The 19,984-nt window shown below is 38.0% G+C and overlaps 1 protein-coding gene and 1 long non-coding RNA gene across 6 annotated transcripts; one reads left to right on the plus strand and one right to left on the minus strand.

Moving 5' to 3' along the window:
- The first annotated feature begins 445 nt into the window (after positions 1-445).
- On the plus strand, positions 446-7,103 carry LOC133706869 (isoflavone reductase homolog). The gene is made up of 4 exons (XM_062132417.1): positions 446-1,092; positions 6,110-6,350; positions 6,474-6,677; positions 6,814-7,103. The coding sequence occupies exons 1-4, from the start codon at positions 751-753 to the stop codon at positions 6,975-6,977; spliced, it is 951 nt and encodes a 316-aa protein (XP_061988401.1). The 5' UTR covers positions 446-750; the 3' UTR covers positions 6,978-7,103.
- Positions 1,114-10,877, minus strand: LOC133706870 (uncharacterized). 5 transcript variants are annotated; one of them, XR_009844766.1, is made up of 7 exons: positions 10,333-10,877; positions 9,968-10,039; positions 8,880-9,085; positions 3,559-3,678; positions 2,595-2,836; positions 2,195-2,389; positions 1,114-1,991 (listed from the first exon to the last, which is right to left on the minus strand). It is a non-coding gene; the product is annotated as an uncharacterized LOC133706870 (long non-coding RNA). The 5 variants fall into 5 exon arrangements; XR_009844767.1 differs by lacking the exons at positions 8,880-9,085; positions 9,968-10,039; positions 10,333-10,877 and adding an exon at positions 5,642-6,018 and having other exon boundaries at positions 1,118-1,991; XR_009844764.1 differs by lacking the exons at positions 8,880-9,085; positions 9,968-10,039; positions 10,333-10,877 and adding an exon at positions 5,682-6,017 and having other exon boundaries at positions 1,119-1,991.
- Positions 10,878-19,984: the final 9,107 nt, after the last annotated feature.

A 19,984-nucleotide genomic window follows, 5' to 3' on the forward strand; every position in this document is an offset into this window, starting at 1 on the left:
TTCATGCGCTTGCGGCGGGAGATTAGTCTGGCTTTGCTGGGATACTCTAGTGGATCTTGGTCCGAATACTAACTGGATGGATGTATTACTAAACCGTTAACGTAACCGAGATAGCTTGCTACCTCACTCTCGATAAAAAAAATAAATTAAAAAAAACTAGCAGTTTGCTACCGCAATTCGTCCCACAACTAAAAGAAGTTCTGGGGGCGTGGCTGCAAAAAGGTTTGAAGATATAATTTGACAATATAACTTGTAAAATAATGAAGGCAAATCAAATAATTTGCAAAGTTACCAACCTACTACAGAAGAAATGTATAAAAATCAGATAAACTCGTTCAATTTAAAGTAACATTTGTGGGACCATAATTATGGATTATAAAGTATAAATTAACCATCACCAACGAAATTATCAAATTAGGGGTGGAATAGATCATGACATCTGGTCCCATTCCTCACCAGATTTGTGTTGATTTTCAGAGCTGAGCAACTTCAGAAGGATTTGATAATGATTAATTAATAAGGAACTGAGCATCGATTTCCAGCAACTACTACTTTCGCGGTTTGCCTGCCTTTTAGACTTCTTTATATCTTGTTCTCAAAAAAATATAAAAAAATCAAGGCTAGATCACCAACCACTCCACTTACATGCACCATCGAACACCAACCATTTTGTCTCTGGATCATCTATATATGAGGGTCTGAGCTGGTTTTGCTAATGGAGCAAATATTGGAAAGCTAAAAACACAGAAAATGGCAACTACAAAGAGCAAGGTTCTTGTTGTTGGTGGAACTGGTTACATGGGGAGAAGGATTGTCAAGGCAAGCCTAGCAGCAGGCCACCAGACTTATGTTCTGCAAAGGCCGGCGCCAGAGATCGGCCTCGACATTGAGAAGCTACAAATGCTCTTCTCGTTTAAGAAGCAAGGGGCTCACCTCGTCGAGGGTTCGTTTTCGGATTTCCAGAGCCTCGTCGACGCTGTCAAGCTAGTTGATGTTGTCATATGCACCATGTCGGGGACACATATCCGGAGTCACAACATTATGTTGCAGCTCAAGCTTGTTGAAGCCATTAAAGAAGCTGGAAATGTTAAGGTAATAATTCAAGGTTTATTTTCTTAATCAGATTTCTCTGTGCATATATTAGATAAATTGGATCAGCCTCTTAATGATATATCTTGAACTTTTTTTAAGCGTGGACGGCCGGACGGGTAGCCAAAGTTTCTAGACTTGGACGGCTGCTTGTCATAATTGACTAAATTGATAGAATGAGATAGGCAAATACCTTTCACTATTTGGATTTTACCTAAATTTCAGTTAGGTAGTAATTTACTTCGTTTTTCTATAGGGTACACTCTTCGCTAATTGGTGCAGTTTAGAATACATATTTTTAGTTGAAACGTCTGTTATTATGTCAAGTTGTTATTTTGATGCTTATTATAATTTGGAGTTTAAGCACTATGTCCTTCCTATGTATTATTTGGTTTCATTAATGATCAACACCTAAGAGTAGTTGCATCGGCCCTTTCTTTTAAAAAAAATAAATAAATAAAATACATTGATCATAATCATTTATATTTGAGATCACAACCACGTAGAAAATATTTTTTTCAATATAAAAAAAGGCGTCACATTATAAACCAATTGGTTATCTCAATCATACAAATAAATACAACTAGTTACTCCCACGCGTTGCTGCGGGGTTGTTTTTTCCTTATCTCCGCTTTTGCTTGGAACATCATTTACTCAAAGTTTAAAATATAAAAAAAAAAAAAAAAAAAAAGGTAAGAAAATTATGTACTCCATTTTTTTTGTATACAAAAGAAACAAACTACAGTTGGAAGAGTGGGACGTTAGCCTTACCTCATATGAAAGAAAAATTACAATGAACATGAAACTGAAAATGAAATAGCACAAAACAAAGTGCAAATACAACTGAGAAAAATGCTCTGGAAACCCAAGTAAAGATCCCAAATGGACGGAAGCACATGAACCTGGGAAAAATAAGCAACAACCATCAGCAGCTTAAATAACTAAACCAAAACAGGACAAATATATACATGGACAATTAAGAGAAACAACACAAAAGACTTTACATTAGTGAGAGAACTAAGAGATGCACCTAGAGTATGTGTGCAGTGCTTACTCTGTGCATAGAAGGTCAATCTTTTGTGTACAAAGGAAATTAAAAACAAACCTTTGTCTTTGTTTCAGCGAACATCCAATTGCTGCACTCGTAGAAAGAGATGACCAGCTACTGCGCTACCCAAACACCAAGACAAACAATGACAACCAGGTTCAAGCACATCATCAAATTCCCAAAAGTTTCTCTGATTGCAACAGTAAACTGGTCAGCCTAGATATAACCAAGGCACTGTCCCATTTTCTGATTCTGCCAAAGACAGTAGAAACCATGGTCATTAAATGCTGAGTAGTCAACAAACTTCCAAAAACAGTGTCAACATTAATCAAAAACACATGCTACTGAATCAATTAAGTGCTTATATTTGGCCACAAAAGTTCGAAGTCCGACTGTAATTGCAATCTTGCGATAAAGCAAATATATAGAGATGTGTGGCTCGGTGTTTAGTAAATACCAGAATCGGCGATGCTTAGAGTGATTGGAGACTTGAGAATGCTGAAGTTTCATCTTCTGTCAAAAGCTGCTTGGTGTGTTTAGAATCTTAGAATTAAATAGGTGAAATGTGATTATACAGAAGTATACACGAAGATAAAACTGCTGGCCTAAGTACTGTCGGGCCCAATTCTCATATCTCACATTCCACATTCCCACATTGTCCAAAGGTACGTAAATTGCAGTCCATGAATTTGGATAGACCTGTGAAATGTCAAATTGAGGTTAGAAAAGTCACATTAAAATGAACCATGAACACATAAGTCACATGGTTATTAAGACAACTACTACTGAAGTTTGGCAAAAAAATTTTGTCATGTTAAGAATAGTTGAGTTTATTTAAACAATGCAATGTGAAATAGTGTCCTGCAAATTGTATCTTAATCTGCTTGCTCATATCCAATCTCCACTATCCATACAGTCCATATCAAAACCATATTGTTTAAGAAACTTAACAAACAGCGAAAATAGTTAATCTGAACTTTTGAAATAGAAAAGTTGATTTACCCATCAACAAATAAACTATAACCATCAATGTGCCATGACTGCAAAGTATCCTCTGGATTCTCAAACACAAAATCCCCCATACATATATAAACACCTTAATTCAAATCATTTCTAGTTGCTTAGCTGAATTAGAAACAACAAAGCTGACAATATCAAAATTTATGTTTTCAAAGGCCGAGTGCCAAGCTTGTGTTTGACTAATCAATCAAATACCAAAACCACTCTCTTTCTCATTTTCTCTAATTTGCTTTATTTCTGAGTAAAGAACAAAAATTACTGTTTAATTAAATGATTTTCTCATTATAACTGCAATTGTAATGCCATCCAATAATATGCCCTGCATTAAACAGGTTATTCAATTTTCAATCATTATGAAATCAAGGCCTATAATCAAAGATAGTAAATGAAAACTACAGTACCTTGTCGACACAACCAAAACTGCCTTCCCCAATGTTGTTTACAGGATCAAAGTTATTAGTGGGAGCTTTAATTTGCCTCAAGGTGAAAAAAGCCAGTCTGCAGATCCAGTCCTCTCAGAGCTGTCCAAAGAACCAAGTTAGGATATTAGTAGTTTCTTGAAAATTGATAAATTTTCTTTTGACGTAATATCTGATTTCAACCTTTTCGGCAACCAAAAAAACAATAGAAGGAAAAGAAAATGGTACAAAGATCAACCCATTAAATCTGTCCTGGTGTTTACATCTGAATTAGTTACCATGGCAAAAGAAGGAAAAACACAAAAAAATTACCAACAAATAAATCTCTGTATCTGCAAAAGAACTTTGTCAAAGTCAGTCCCAACAAATAAATCTGATCCCAGCTGCTAGTGCTAGCCATTTTATGTGGCTATGAGCCACTTTAACTGTAATATGTTTATGTGACGATGCATATTGGATGCCAATTACTCCTTTCTAGTTTAATCAGTTTGATAGCAAAATAATCATTAGTCTCATCTCTATTCAAACCCAAACTTAAACCCAAATTACTTTTCATTTACATCTTAATATACAAAATACACAAAATTCAGAAACAAAAAACTCAATCAAGGAAAAACGAACATATGCATCTTTCAGATGCTATATTTGCCAAGGAAACTAAAGTCATTGAAAAGCTATTAAAAACCAAATTAAACTAAAGCTGTTGAAAACAACATATGCTATATTTGCCAAGAAAAAAGAACAATGTTAAGGTTAATATATACCCAGCTTCGACTACGCATTTTTCATATCTAAAATAATAAAATGTCCATGATCCAAAACATTAGGCAACTAAATATTAAGTTAGACAAAGCCATAACAAAATCTAGTCAGGCCAACTCGTGATGCTGCTGCTGCTTTATTCATATACAATCTTTCTCGCAGATCGAATACAGATGATGGTTGAATAATCAATTATTAGGATACTCAATCGTAAAAACCACTCAAATCCTTTACTCTCTGTCGCTTGCTGAAAATCACAGTATTCTAAAGCTCATACATATATGTAAAATTGACTCACTACCAACTGTTAATAGCAGATACATGCATCATCTATCTATATCCTTTTCCAATTGACCTGATCAATTGGTACCAGCCTGGTCATCAATATTTTGACAAAATGACCTGATCAATTGGTACCACGATTCCATGCATTTATATAGCAACAGAAGTATACATATACTTAAATGATATGAGACTTGTATGTCTTTGTGAAGAACTTACGGTATGTATATGTAATTATGTATACGGTATGCATATGTAATCATATGTGCATCTCCAAATCTTTGTTTTTCTCACTGAACATTCTCAAATACAACCATAGAAATAGTATCATAGTTCTCCCACGTTTGATATCTCGGCACATATTACAGTTCTCTGCTTTCTACGACTCCAAATTTCAACCAAAAACTTGACCTCATATGCATCTAAATTCTCAATTCACACTATCAAGTTCGTGAAATTTCAACAAAAGGCAATTTTGCTCTTTGCATCAACACAACACTGCAGTAATTCTACTAAAACAGCCTAAGTTATACAGAATTGACTTGAATCAAAACTAAATTGGAATTCAATTTGAAATTGCGGCTGGTATTCCTCCTCAAGGTGGCCAAACGATGACAGTCACTAATTGGAATTCCATGTGTTTTTTTGTTATTTTATATTTTCTCCCATGCAATTTATAGTTCCCAGTGAACATTGAACTTGAAGTCTTCACAAAACACGTGTTCATCTATGCATTATGAATCGAACTAAATGCACCAAGTTGAATTTTTGATTGAACTAAATGCACCAAGACCATCAAATCATATTGAACTAAATGCGCCAAGTTGAATTTTTGATTGGGTTTTCCAATTTCGGATCACACAACTCGAATCATGCTCGATTGAGTTCAATTATTTGCTCTTAAATCTCAGCTACCCACTACTTCAAAACCCACAGAGCTTTCAACTCAAACAGAGAAAAAGAAAAAAGAAATTCTGAAATCCAATTCTCGCATATACCCAGCATGCATGGCAAACCAAACCTTCAATCAAGAACTGAAATTTCAGGAAAAAAGTCATCACCACAACTTGGTGTATCAAATTCTTCTTCCTCTTCCCGTTCCTTGTTCTTCCTCTCTTTCGGATCAGCCTTCACTCCCTCGTTCTCTCTCTCGCAGAATAGTGAGGAGACCCAGAAGACACAGAAAACCTCTTTCTCTCTCTGGCAATCACTTTCTGAAGGGGGAGGAGGGAGCGGAAATAGAAAAAAAAAAATGCCGCGGCCGATCCGAGCCGGTACTGTTACTAAGCTACAGTGCAGCAGCAACACTGTTTTAGTATATATACACCATTTGTGTGCAAAAACATAATGACGAGCATGGTATATAATCAAAATGACTAGAAACGATTTCCACTTGGTTGATTTCTTACATGGATGGTCATTGAGAAATGGTCACAAACTCATTGAAAAGGAATTATTAACCTTCTGTTATTTTCTTTTTTTCTTGTAGCGTTTCTTGCCATCAGAGTATGGCATGGACGTGGCACGTATGGGAAATGCTCTTGAACCAGGAAGAGTTCCGTTTGATGACAAAATGAAAGTGAGAAAAGCAATAGAAGATGCTAACATCCCCTTCACATATGTATGTGGTATTGGCTTCGCGGCTTATCATGCCGGCAACCTCTGCCAAATGGGAACACTGGTTCCTCCAAGGGATAAGGTGCTTATGTATGGAGATGGCAACCGCAAAGGTACGCGATTTAATTTTGAATCTAATTAGATTGGAAAAATCTTCGATCGTCACGTACTCGATCTATTGTTACGTATGGTCGATGTAAGATTATACTGTTATTTTGTTGTGCATATTTCTCTAGTGATACTTCTGGATGAGGATGACATTGCAACATACGCAATAAAAACGATTGATGATCCCCGAACATTAAACAAAACATTGCACCTTCGTCCGCCCGAGTGCATAGTCTCTCAAACACAGTTGGTGGAGATCTGGGAAGGCCTTATTGGAAAGAAACTAGAAAAGGTTACCCTTTCCAAAGAAGACTTCCTTGCCTCTATGAAAGGTACCTAATCCAAACAATGCTCTAATGCCGGAATGCCGGTTACCGATTCGTTTTAACACCTCTTAGCCATGTTAGCATTATGTTATGTATCATGAAGGTCTATTCGATCAGTACGTAATACATTTATATATTTCAGATATGGACTATGCAAATCAGGTTGGAGCAGGTCATTTCCATGACATGTACTATGAAGGTTGTTTGACAAACTTTGAAATAGGGGAAAATGCCGAAGAAGCTTCAAAGCTTTATCCCGAAGTGAAGTACACTCGCATGGATGAATTCTTGAAAATTTATGTTTAAGTAATAGTCAAACAGCTGATGAATAATTAGACACAGCCAATGCGTGTGTTGTTGTGTGGAGCTGTGGTTAATGGTTATAGAGTTAATAAATGGTTTTTATTTTTATTTTTTATTCTTCATTCTATCTTATGCCATTTGTACTTTGCTATTGTTGCCCATGAGGTTAACTTTCTTTTTAGTGTTTTTTTTTTTTCATATTTAAACGTTATTTTGGTCTATTTCTTTCCTTATGACATATAGTTTATGACAAGTTTGAGCTTTTGAAACAATCTACTTCGCCAAAAGCACTCATTTGGCTAGTTGGTGGAGGCTGTTAATCGTTCATCCCACCCTAGCTACATATGTTTATTTGATTTAGTGAAAGATAAAATATTATTCTAAAAGGACCAATATAGATAACAACTATTAGCAATTCTTAATATTCTATGTTTATAGGGCGAAAATCAAACAACTTTTTAGAGCGGATACAATAATATTTTGTATATATTTTATGGGGAGAGTTTCTAATGAGGGATACTAAAATGAGGACTTTATGAAGACTTTCTAATCAACGCTTTGAGAGACTCATTTTTTTATTACATTACTGCAAATCATCCATTAGATGTTTATGTATGCATAAGTATATCACTTCTGAAAATTTTCTTCCAAATGGTTAATCGTAAGATACCGAACTAGATAAAATCAATAGACAAACCAAATCTTTCAAACCTGAACTGTTCATGTTCTTAAATGATAAATCATAATTATGTATGTCTTAATAATTTCCAATTTAGTTGAAAAATTGCATTAATGATCTACACATGAATATCTAAACATCACGATTGATTTGCATAAATGTAATAAAAAAATGAGTCTCACAAGAAAATTCTCATGAAGTCTTCATTTCAGTGGTTTTCATTAAAAATTCTCTCATATTCTATGAGCAAAGAAGGCCATTTGACACTATAACATGCACTAGTGGGAACCACGATGTTACATTCCCTTGTCGTGAATGTAATCTAGCTCTTAGGTTTGTAAGTAAACAAAATTTTAAGTACCTCTTCTATACAATGCTGCCATCAACTATGTCACAAGATTCATCAATGTAAACCCCGAAAATTTTATTTGGTTATTTTGTAGCCCATTAGAACGTGAATTTTACAGCTCATTAGAACGTGAATTTTACTTCCGAAAGTTGGGGAATGAGCTAGTTCCGATTAGGTAGGAATTTTTCGATTAAGCTCGGAATTAAAGGCTCTCGTTGGGTTTTAGTATGGTCTATTTGTAAATTGGGCCTATAGAAGAGTTGGGTCAACCCATACCATTAAACATATTGAGGGAGCTTAATTCAGCGCGTAACTTGGTCCAAAGTCGTGACGTAAATCTAGGATCTCAATCCGAGACAATGCTTGTCGGAATTCCATGTTCGACACGGGAAATTATTAACAACGTGTCGAGGTCGTGCCATATGGTCAAGTAAGTTAGATGACTTGAGAGAGAATGGTGGCACTGACTTCTTTGGGTTCAATCCCCTTAACCTCCGGAGAGTTAGTTACGCCGGTTGTCCGGGTATTCCGATCGTAATGACGGACTCGGTACGTGTGTTTAGCTAGGTAGTGGACGCTCTCGCTACGTTTACCTGGTAAACATTCTAGTTGAGGTAAGGCCGTGTAGTTGGTCTATGGGACTGGTCATCTGGTTTGTGAGATATTGGGATCTCGTAAACTAGACCATACTAAAACCAAACGAGAACCTTTAATTCCAAGCTTAATCGAAAAATTCTTACCTAATTGGAACTAGCTCATTCTCCAACTCTCAGAAATAAAATTCACGTTCTAATGAGCTACAAAATAACCAAATAAAATTTTTGGGGTTTACAGTTCCACCCCCCTAAAAGAAAAAAAATTTCATCGTCAAAATTACCTGATTGGTCGAATAGGTGAGGATACTTCTTCTTCATGTCGGAATCCTGTTCCCAAGTGGCTTCCTCAACTCCATGAAGGAATCCATTTGACCTTTACAATTGGTACTGTAACGCCCCAAACTGCAACTCACCAGCTTGCATGAGCACGACATAGTGCTGCGAGACCTGAAACATAAACCGATGGTTCGATTTACATTCCAGAAACCTGCAAGGCATTTTATTAAATAATTTTTCGTAAACTGCATAACGAAAACGTTTGAAATAATTTTGAGTTGAAAATTTTAAAACTCTTATTTCAAATATCGGTTCGTCTAAAGCTTAAGTCAATAAGGAAACAAGAAATAATCAACTTGTTCGAATATCGAATCTGAATTAATGGATGATCAACCAACGACTTCCGAGGTAACATTAAATACTCAAGAAATTGAATTAAACTTTGGGACCTTCTGTTACAAACATTTACCCAAGCTGACTCCACACACCCGCTCTGTCCATCAATTCTGTCACTAGTGCACAAAACCTACATTCACACTGTTGTAGGGGTGAGCTTTCGTCCTCACTGCTCAGTAGGGGCTTCACCCCGGCTTGGTTTGAAAACTTTTTATCTTTTGTGGCGCCAGTATAAAAACAATGTAAATGCATTTTCTTTAAGAACGACGAACTTAAATTGTTTTCCAATATGAAATCCGATGCATGAACTTCAAATGAATGCGGGCCCAAAACAATACCTGATGGCCTGCCCCATAGACCAACTACACGACCTTACTTCAAATCAATTCATAACCAGGTAAGCGTAGCGAGAGCGTCCGCTACCTACCTACACACACGGAATCAGGTCGTCATTACGATCGCGCACCATCCGATCGATGTAGCTAACCCTCAAGAGGTTTTGGGGATTGAATCCAAGGAAGTCAGTGCCCCCCCCCCCCCCCCCTTCGCTCTCAAGCCATCAATGATGTCTCTCACTGGATGGTTAGTATGCATTGCATTTAAACACAACCATACCATATCATTTAACATGCATCATGCATCACTTTATATAAAACAAGAAAGCTACTAACCGAGAAAGGCCCCGAATCCCCTATACCTGAATTCCGAAGTCGTTTAATTCACGTTGTCCGAGATTCACGAACCTTCCGTTCCTCCGGTAACTGGAGTCCTAGATTCCAACATAATGATCGTTAATAATTCGTTAAACACTTATTTAAAATCTTGATTAATCATCTTACCAACCTTTCCAGGATTGACCAATGGTTGACCAATCGGAACAAGTTCGATAAGTATCCCCATTAGCGCACAATTTACTTGAAATTGGTATAACGACCAATTTCCATTAACAATCAATTTTCTTAGTAATCCCATTCGAATTACTATGGACACCCAATTTTCTTAGTAATCCCATTTGAGGACTACCTAAAAGAACAAATCTTCAATTTGAAGTTTTGAATGTACCTTCAACAATCAGAGTAGCTCAATCTGATGACCTAACAGATTGCGTTAGCAAGCATGAACTTGCAGCCACAGTGCTCGGTGAACGTCGAGCAAAGCAAAGCACATCCCAATTCTCTCCTTCAGTCCGAAGTGCAGCAAGGACTATAGCATCACTTCTTGATTCTAGGACGAGAACCAACGTCGAAAACAAGCCCAGAAACTCCAGAATCGCCGCCATGCACGGCAACTCAGACGAAGCCGAGAGTACCCAAAATCGCAAATCATTAAAAATCGATCAATTCCAAAAAATAATTTTACCCAGATGTGGAACTCGACGAGAGGATTACGTTTCATACCTCAGACAACCCAAACGGTGGCCGGAGTCGCCGGAAAAGCTTCGCACTTTTCGAGCTTCGAATCTCCCTTCATGGTCCATGCATGGGCGATCCACCACCACAGGCGTGTCGGCGCTGAGAAGAGGAGTCGAACGCCGGTGGTGCGCCTCAGGGAAGTGGCCGGACGGAGGAGTTCCGGCCGGGTCTCCTTTTCAGGTCGCCGGTCTCTTTCGCGGGTTAGAGGCTCCGATCCTTTCCCGCTAGATCGATCTGATCTGATCCCATCCATTTTAAACGAAATCCAACTGCCACGATCAGTCGGTGGAGAAAATGGATGGCTAAGATCCCGCCGAGATAATTTCGTCTACCTTAATTAATTTCCAAAACTTTGAAAAATCATAATAATTAGCTCCGATATCCAATTATAAATAAAAGTATTGTTGACCGTTTGACCAATTATGAAATTTCGAGGACAAAATTTATTTAAAGGGGGTGGAACTGTGAGCTCCAGAAAAATTCAGAGGTATTAGTGAAATTGTTTAAGGAATTAAATTTTCGACTTCAATGATTATTTAATACTTGAGAATATTTTTTCAGAAATTTTCACAAGGTAAAATTCTTGATTTAAGGGTTTGAGATTAAAGTACACAAACATGACGAGTTCATGGGAAAGGTCGACAATTGTGGATCACTATAATCGGTTAAGTAAGGTCTTTGGCCTTTGTTTTATATAAGGAATTTCCAAGTGAAGTTGGTCAGTAGCCTATAGTTGTGGTACCTACGTTAACTAAAGGTCAAGGAGGCCAATGTTTATTCAAGGTTTAGTTTGAGAATTCATGTGTGTGGTTAGGTATATAAAATTGGAAGTTTGGTATATGGAAGTTGCTGCCGCAAAGTACAAACTACAAAGGGTAAGTAATCATGATCCAAGATTGTAAAGCTTACTCTAAGCTTTCTTCTTTGTTGGTATGGAGTGGGTATATGCCTTGTTTAGTTGTGGGTCGACAACAAGAAAAAATATAAAATGGAATTGTATTTCCTTGTGAAAGCTAGTAGTTCGTTGAAACTAGTTACGTAATTATGATTGGTTGAAAAAACTATACAGGTGAAGGATAAATTATTTGGTCTAAGGAAGTTACTAACTTAGAATTGTCGGATTTAGGATTTCCAGTTACCCAAGACTTGAGCAACGAAGGTGGAAGCTCGGATATTTCTTGAGCATGGATTCCAGGTAGGGGGGACTCACCTACGCCTCGCTAGAGTTTTATTTCTATTTTCGTTTTAAGTATTGCATGACTTACGCACGGTTTCGGTTTATTTTATTTATTTTACTTTATTCTATTTTATTTTATTTTTATCGACACGGGAAATTATTAATAACGTGTCGAGGCCGTGCCATACAGTCAAGTAAGTTAGATGACTTGAGAGGGAAGGGTGGCACTAACTTCCTTGGGTTTGATCCCCTTAACCTCCAGAGGGTTAGTTACACCGGTCGTCCGGGTATTTCGATCGTAATGACGGACTCAGTACGTGTGTGTAGCTAGGTAGTGGACGCTCTTGCTACGCCTACCTGGTAAACATTCTAGTTGAGGTAAGGCCGTGTAGTTGGTCTATGGGACCGGTCATCTGGTTTGTGAGATATTGGGATCCCGTATATAAGTCGCATACTTTATGATTTTCTTTACGTTATTTATACGTTTTACGCATTTCTCATTTGTGATAATCTTTTACTGCATGCTATTTATAAAACCTAGTGGGGTTGAGCTCCTCTACTGGGCGATGAACGTATGTGATGCTCACCCCTACTTTCCTCCCAGGAACTGAGCAGGAGCCAGCTGAAGATCAGGCTTAGACACTTGGTGTTGGCATCGTCAAGTTGTAAATATCTTCTTTTGGACTTGACTGTTGGTTTGGCAAGTGTTGATCAATCTCCCTCCTTTTGAAACTGTGAATGTGATATTGTTTTGTTTTGGGAACCTTGTAAATTCTTATTATCCGCCTACCTTTCTTTTGGTCTGTGTTACTTATTGTGAACTTGGAACTCGAACATTGGACTCGTGACTTTTGTGGAATGTAAATAAGGACTCTTTTGTTGTAAAATCTTTTTGCTTCCGAATCGTACTCTCAAACTCAATTGTAAACGTTTATCTCACCACAATTCTAAAAGGCCTTACAAGCTTTTGTGGCATTGGTTTAAGGCACAAGCTGCAGACTCGTGTTCAGAGGCTTGTGGCGCTGTAACATAATCCTTCCGGGGCGTTACACATCAACACTCATAAGATTAATTCAATTCTAGACAACTCTGCTTAAGAACCCATGAGAACAAGAAGCTAGTAATAGCAAACGCATACCAACCCGGCCTTCTAAGGGCATCTCCAACAGAGTAGCTAAATTTAATTTTTAGCTATATATAACTATTTTTAATGCAAAATTCAACTCCAACAGTCTAGCTATAGGTAAGTTAAATTTAACTACTATAGCTAAAATGGCTGGCTATATTTAGCTAGAGTATCCTACATAACTAAAGCAAAAGTTATATTTCTCTCTCCTCTTTTGTCCACATGTCAGTTTACAATATGGTAAAACATAGTATATTATTTACTAGTGCTGGAGCAACATTGTTAAACCAATAACTATATTTCACAACTTTCTAAATTTAACTAAAAAACAATTTCTACTGTTGGAGATGCTCTAATCCGTCAAGAGAATACTTGGTAGTAGGCTAGTTAGCCCTCATCTATATAAACTATTAAGCTTGATATACTTGCACGGGCCGGAGAACAGCCCATGAAATTGAGGTCTTGCGATAGTGACACCCCTTATGAATGAGAGTAAAGCTAGAACGACCCCAAAATTTACCATCTATGTACTGAATATGTCTTTTATTTTTATTTTTATTTTTATTTTTATTTTTATTTTTATTTTTATTTTTCACTAAAGCTGGAAACTTAAGGACCTATTTGGTGATGTTTACATATTGTTGTAACGAAAATGAAAATACTAAATTAAATTATTCATTTTTAAGATTTGAAAATAAAAAAATTATGAAATCATGTTTGATATCTTAGTAAGAGAATGACATCGTAGTTCAGGCGGTTGGGAGTCATCAGTCTGCCAACAAGTGTTGTTGGTCGAGAAGGGGGTGATGTCACGCCCCTGATTTTTAACACAAATAAAAATCGATATACAATTCCATAATTATACATGCGTGATCGTTCAGTCATCAATATCAAATACCTGGAAACATTTTCCCTTTAAATTAAGGATTAAATTATGTTAAGTCCCTGTACTCTGACCATTTTTTCGTTTCAGTCCCTGACATTCTCATTTAATCTGAAAAGTCCCTGAGGTCATAATTTCCGTCTAATAGGTCCTCGCCGTTAAAATTCCGTCAAGTTGGGCCGTTAAATTGCTGATGTAGCACTCAATTAAGGTTGTGCCACGTCAGCCTGTTAACGGAATAATTGGACGGCGAGGACCTATTAGACGGAAATTGTGACCTCAGGGACTTTTTAGATTAAATTAGAATGTCAGGGACTGAAACGATGACAGAGTCATAGTACAGGGACTAAACAAAATTTAATCCTTAAATTAAATACAGATTGATGCCCTGAACCCACTATGTCAATAATAACCCGCTCCGTAGAGTCATATATTACATAAGCTTACGAATCAAATTGTCAACAACAAAATAAAACGTAAATGCTCCTCAGAGTTTACTACAACAGAAGTCCAAATAACGGTAAGGTCACAAAATTGGCTTCCTACCGTTAAGCTGCAAGTACGCTACCCCAACTTCAGCCACAATTACCCTGACCTGCAAGATTAACCCCTACACAGTTGAATAGTGTACCGGGTTGCCACACAACAAACTCGGTAAGCTTGTGAAAGCTCGTATGAGTAACTCAAAACAATCAACACAACTCACACTGGAAATAAGGAAAACAACTCACACTTTGATTCCTTAAAAACACGCAACATAGAAAGCAACTCACTCCTTGGTTTCTATCAAAGCGTAACATAGAAAGCAATTCATTCCTTGATTTCTATCAATCGTACCATAGAAAGCAACTCACACCTTGATTTCTATCAAATCGTTAATAAGGAAAACAACTTGCACCTTGTCCCTTTAAAAACCGTTAATAAGGAAGCAACTCACACCTTGTTCCCTAAAAACACGTAATCTCATGAGTTAGATATAACCTTGCACCATTACCCCATGACTCACAAATGACAGATAGACTAGAGCTCTAACTGAATTCGTAACCACTCGTCCGACCAAAGACGTGATTACCTGATATTCTGCCCAAGGTCATAGACCTTCATTCCTCGGACTTCTTAGTACCTCGGAATAAAAAATTAAAGAAGTCACTCAGGACTCAAAATGTTACACAAATCTCAACGCTTTTCAAAACAAATCGAATCAACAATTCCACAATCATTTGTTTTCCGAAAAGCCACAACACAAAACAATAAAAAGCATCATTCATGCATATTGTTTTCATAAATCAACAAAATCCAACAACAACACACACACACACACACACACACACACACACACACACACACACACATATATATATATATATCACGTAAATATATATATACATAGCCATCCGCTCAGGAATGCCTACTAATACCAACTATACTTTGCAGTTAATCAATAACTCTCAAAACGATAAGGGTATTCCGTTCGTAAATGAACCTTGTGAGATTACTCACCTCGAAACTCCCGCTGCGTCTTCAATATAGCACAAAGCAGCCAATCCATAAAATAACCGTCCAAAAATACTTCGTCAAGTACCTAAGAAAGTACAGCCTTGATTCAGTCAACGAATCACAATTAATTAAAGTTCGAATCCCCAAATCGAACTAAAATATCAAAGTAACGCCAATTGAGGCGAAACCACTTCCGAGACCTCCCAAAGTCTCCGGAATACTTCCACTATCTATATGTCCAAACCACAAGTCGATCGGACGCTCGGATCCTCACGGATCAAATAAATCAACTCGTATGAAACCGTAAAAATCATAACAAATTCATACGAACTCCAAAAATTGCGTATTATATATAGAAACGCTCGTATGGATGAGTAGAAGATATATAATACCAGAAACAGTCCCTTACATGGTCGGAACGCCGCCACAGGAGGTGGCGCACCGCCGCCGGCCAAAACTCAATATTTCACAAAACTTCCAACATCAAAGATGTTCATCTCAGCATGCTTAACAATTTTCAAAACTAGCACGAAGTCAGAAACTAAGCGTAAATAATCGAAAACTACCTCGCAAGCCGTGAATTACTGTTCAATCCGAGTTGAACCAAGTTTCACGTGAATCGATCCAAACAACCACCACAGATCGATCTAGGAGGCTGCTGCGAGCTCCCCAAGCTTGGTTTGAAGCTTCGTCTACGTAGGAGATCGAAGAACCGATCGGGTCTAAATACACATATTTTCGCCGCCTTCTAGCGCCGCCACCGTTGAGAATCGCCGCTAGAGGATGCCAGAGGGACAACCGGAGCAAGGAGGCGAACTGATCTGGAAAGTTTCGCCGCCGGAGACCGCCGACTCGCCGGAAAAGTCGGGTCGGGTCGGCCGGGTATCTTTGATACTGAAGGTGCAGCCGAGAGAGAAGGAATGCTTTCCGGAAAAGGAAAATGAAATTATGAAGATATTTTCAGAACTTCCCTATTTATACTAAAACCGAAACTTTTTCCCAAAGCCATAACTTTCTCATACGAACTCCGATTGACGCGTTCTGCATGTCCACGCGACGCGCTCTACAACTTTCGTGAAGGAAGTTTTCCAAGAATCCCAACATATAAAAAGTCAAACTTCACACGACCCCCTAAACTGTGAAATTCGAATAATTATACGTACGAAAACCATTCCACTTCACATACAACCTACGAATAAAGCACAATAACAATTATTCGTACAACTGGTCCATTATTAATTACCAAAATTAAATAACAAAAATCCAGGTCATCACTGGTAAGTTGGTCAATGAAGGTTTTCAGTCAACTCATGAAACCACCGGCTGGACGATTCTTAATTAAAGAGTCCTTAGAGTCATTAGAAAGGTGGTGCTGGTACGATTATCAACGGCGGTGGTTGTTGGTCTGTCTATAAGATATCTATAGTTGGACGATTATATATAGAGTCGTCGATGACGTAGTGGTGGAATCATTAGTTGATGGGGAATCAAAATGGACACAGGTCTGAACATACTAGCAACACCACACCAGAAATCAAAGAACTCAACACTCACTTTTGCAGCAAAGTTGCTACGTTTTCTGTTTATATTCTTCAAAAATAAGATATTGAAAACATTACAAAGTTAGGCTTAAATAGCCTTTCAATTAACCTAAGAACATTTAAGGAAGAAAAAGAATAAAGCAAAGATTACATTCAATCAAAAAGGGAAATAAAAGCTAACTGCACTTATTCAGCAATGTGATCAACACTTAATCTGCAAGGTAATTGTACATCAATAGCAGCAAACTCAGCAAAACCAAATGATCTGCTCCTCCTTTACTTGGACACAAAGTCTTTGAGGTAAGGCGGAGCTTGGGTCTTTCTCTTTGGTTTCGGAGTAGATGCCCCTGCATCAGACTCTCCGCGTTGAGAAGGACTCGCCCTCGAGTCAGTCACAATGAAATCATTCTCCCCATGATAGGTTTGCAAATCAAACACATTGAAAGTAGGAGAGACACAAATATCAGCAGGTAGTTCAAGCACGTACGCATTTGATCCTGCCTTCTTCAGCACCGTGTATGGTCCTCCACCTCGATCATGTAGTTTTCCATATTTTCCGCTTGGGAACCTTTCTTTCCTCAAATTTATCCATACCAAGTCACCCACTTTGAATTCAACTTGGTGCCTATGCTGATCATCATGCTCTTTGTACTTTAAATTACTTGCTTCCAATCTCTGCCGTACGGTCTCGTGAAGCTTCTTGATGTGCTGCACCATATCTTATGCATCTCCACTGAACCTGTCATTAACTGGTAGTGGAATTAAATCCATGGGGCTGTTAGGATTGTGCCCATATACTGCCTCAAAAGGACTCATCTTGATGCTCATATGCTTGGATCTATTATAAGTAAACTCAGCTTGAGGGAGAGCTTCACACCAACTGCCCTTGTTACTTCCTACTAAAGACCTTAGCAAGTTACCCAAAGTTCTATTAACTACTTCAGTTTGGCCATCTGTCTAAGGATGATGAGCACTACTGAATTGCAACATAGTTCCAAGCTTACGCCACAACGTCCTCCAAAAATGACTCACAAACTTTGTATCTCTATCTGAAGTAATAGTAGAGGGGATTCCATGCAGCTTAACAATCTCCCGAAAATAAAGATTTGCAATGTGACTTGCATCTATGGTTTTCTTACAAGGTACGAAGTGTGCCATCTTCGAAAAACGGTCAACCACCACCAATATTGAATCATGTCCGTTTCTTGTTCTTGGAAGTCCTACAATGAAATCCATACTGACATCCACCCATGGAGTTTGGGGTTCATGCAAAGGAGTGTAGAGCCCAATATTCTGACTTCAGTTCTTGGCTAGATGGCAAGTTCAACACCGCTGAACATATTTCATCACATCCTTTTGTAACTTTGGCCAATAAAACTTCTCACTCACTAATGCCAAAGTTTTGTCCCGTCCAAAGTGCCCACCTAAACCACCTCCATGTTGTTCTTCGATTATCCAGAAACGCAAAGGACTCTCAAGGATTCACAATCGACTCCCTTTAAACATATAACCGCCTTGGACATGAAAATCCTGTTGTGGCCCCTTGCTGGTACAATTGTCCCACACATCACAAAAATCAGCATCTCCCTGACTTGTGCTTGATTACAAAATCATACTCTTGCAACTCTTCAACCCACTTTGCATGTCGCCTGTTCAACTTTTGTTGACCATTAATAAACTTGAGTGCTTCATGCTCAGAATAAAGAATAAAGAATAAAGAATAAAGAATAAAGAATAAAGAATAAAGAATAAAGAATAAAGAATAAAGAATAAATTCTTTATAAATAAGATACTGCCTCCATTGCCGAAGAGCTTGCATGATAGCATAGAATTCAACATCATAGGTTGAGTATCGCTGTCTGGCATCATTGAGTTTTTCACTATAGAACGCAATTGGCCTACCTTCTTGACTTAGAACCGCTCCAAGCCTCCAACCCCGAACTTGGAAACGTCACAATCAACTTCAAAGACCTTTTGGTAGTCTGGAAGAGCCAACACAGGAGCCTCTGTCATGGCTATTTTAATTGCTTGAAAGCTCTTTTCAGCTGCATCTATCCACTTAAACACACTGGCCTTTAAACAATCTGTCATTGGCGCCACAATGGAACTGAAATTCTTGATGAATCTTCGATAAAAGGAAGCCAACCCATGAAAGCTTCAAACATCATGAACATATTGAGGAGCCATTCCAAGATTGCTTTAATCTTTTTTGGATCCACTTGTACTCCATCAGCAGAGATAATAAAACCCAAAAAGATTAATTTGTTTGTTAAGAACTCACACTTCTTGAAATTTGCATAAAGCTTCTGCTCCCTCAATACTTCAAAGACTTGTCTCAAGTGTCCCACATGTTGATTAACATCAATGCTATAAACCAGAATATCATTGAAATACACAACCACAAACTTGCCAATGAAAGAACGAAATACCTGGTTCATGACACGCATAAATGTGCTAGGGGCGTTGGTAAGCCCAAACGGCATCACCATCCATTCAAACAAGTCGTCTTGGGTTTTAAATGCAATCTTCCACTCATCCCCGGGCCTCATTCTTATCTGGTGGTATCCGCTCCTCAGATCAATTTTTTAGAATACTTTGGCACCTGACAAGTGATCTAGCATGTCTTCCAAGCGTGGAATTGAGAATCTATACTGCACGGTAATTTTGTTTTATGGCCCTGCTATCCACACACATTTGCCAAGTACCATCTTTTTTGGGTGTAAGTAAAGCCGGCACCGCGCAAGGGCTCATACTCTCCCGGATAACTCCTTTCTCCAACAACTCCGTCACTTGCTTATTCAGCTCGTCATATTCTTGAGGACTTATTCGATAATGTGGTTTGTTTGGAAAGCTTGCTCCTAGTACAAAATCAATGTGGTGTTGGATATCCCTCAAAGGTGGTAATCCTGTAAGCAACTCTTCTGGAACAATATTAGCAAATTCTCTCAATAATGAAGCTATTTCTTCAGGGTGATTAAGTTTAGTATCATCAGCTTCTCTTCCCATAAGCATATAGACCACACCCCTCTCTCTTGCCTCATTAAAAAATCTGCACATAGTGAGAAGATTGCCACCTTC

The sequence above is a fragment of the Rosa rugosa genome, chromosome 4, assembly GCF_958449725.1.
Source record: "Rosa rugosa chromosome 4, drRosRugo1.1, whole genome shotgun sequence".
Lineage (NCBI taxonomy): Eukaryota > Viridiplantae > Streptophyta > Magnoliopsida > Rosales > Rosaceae > Rosa > Rosa rugosa.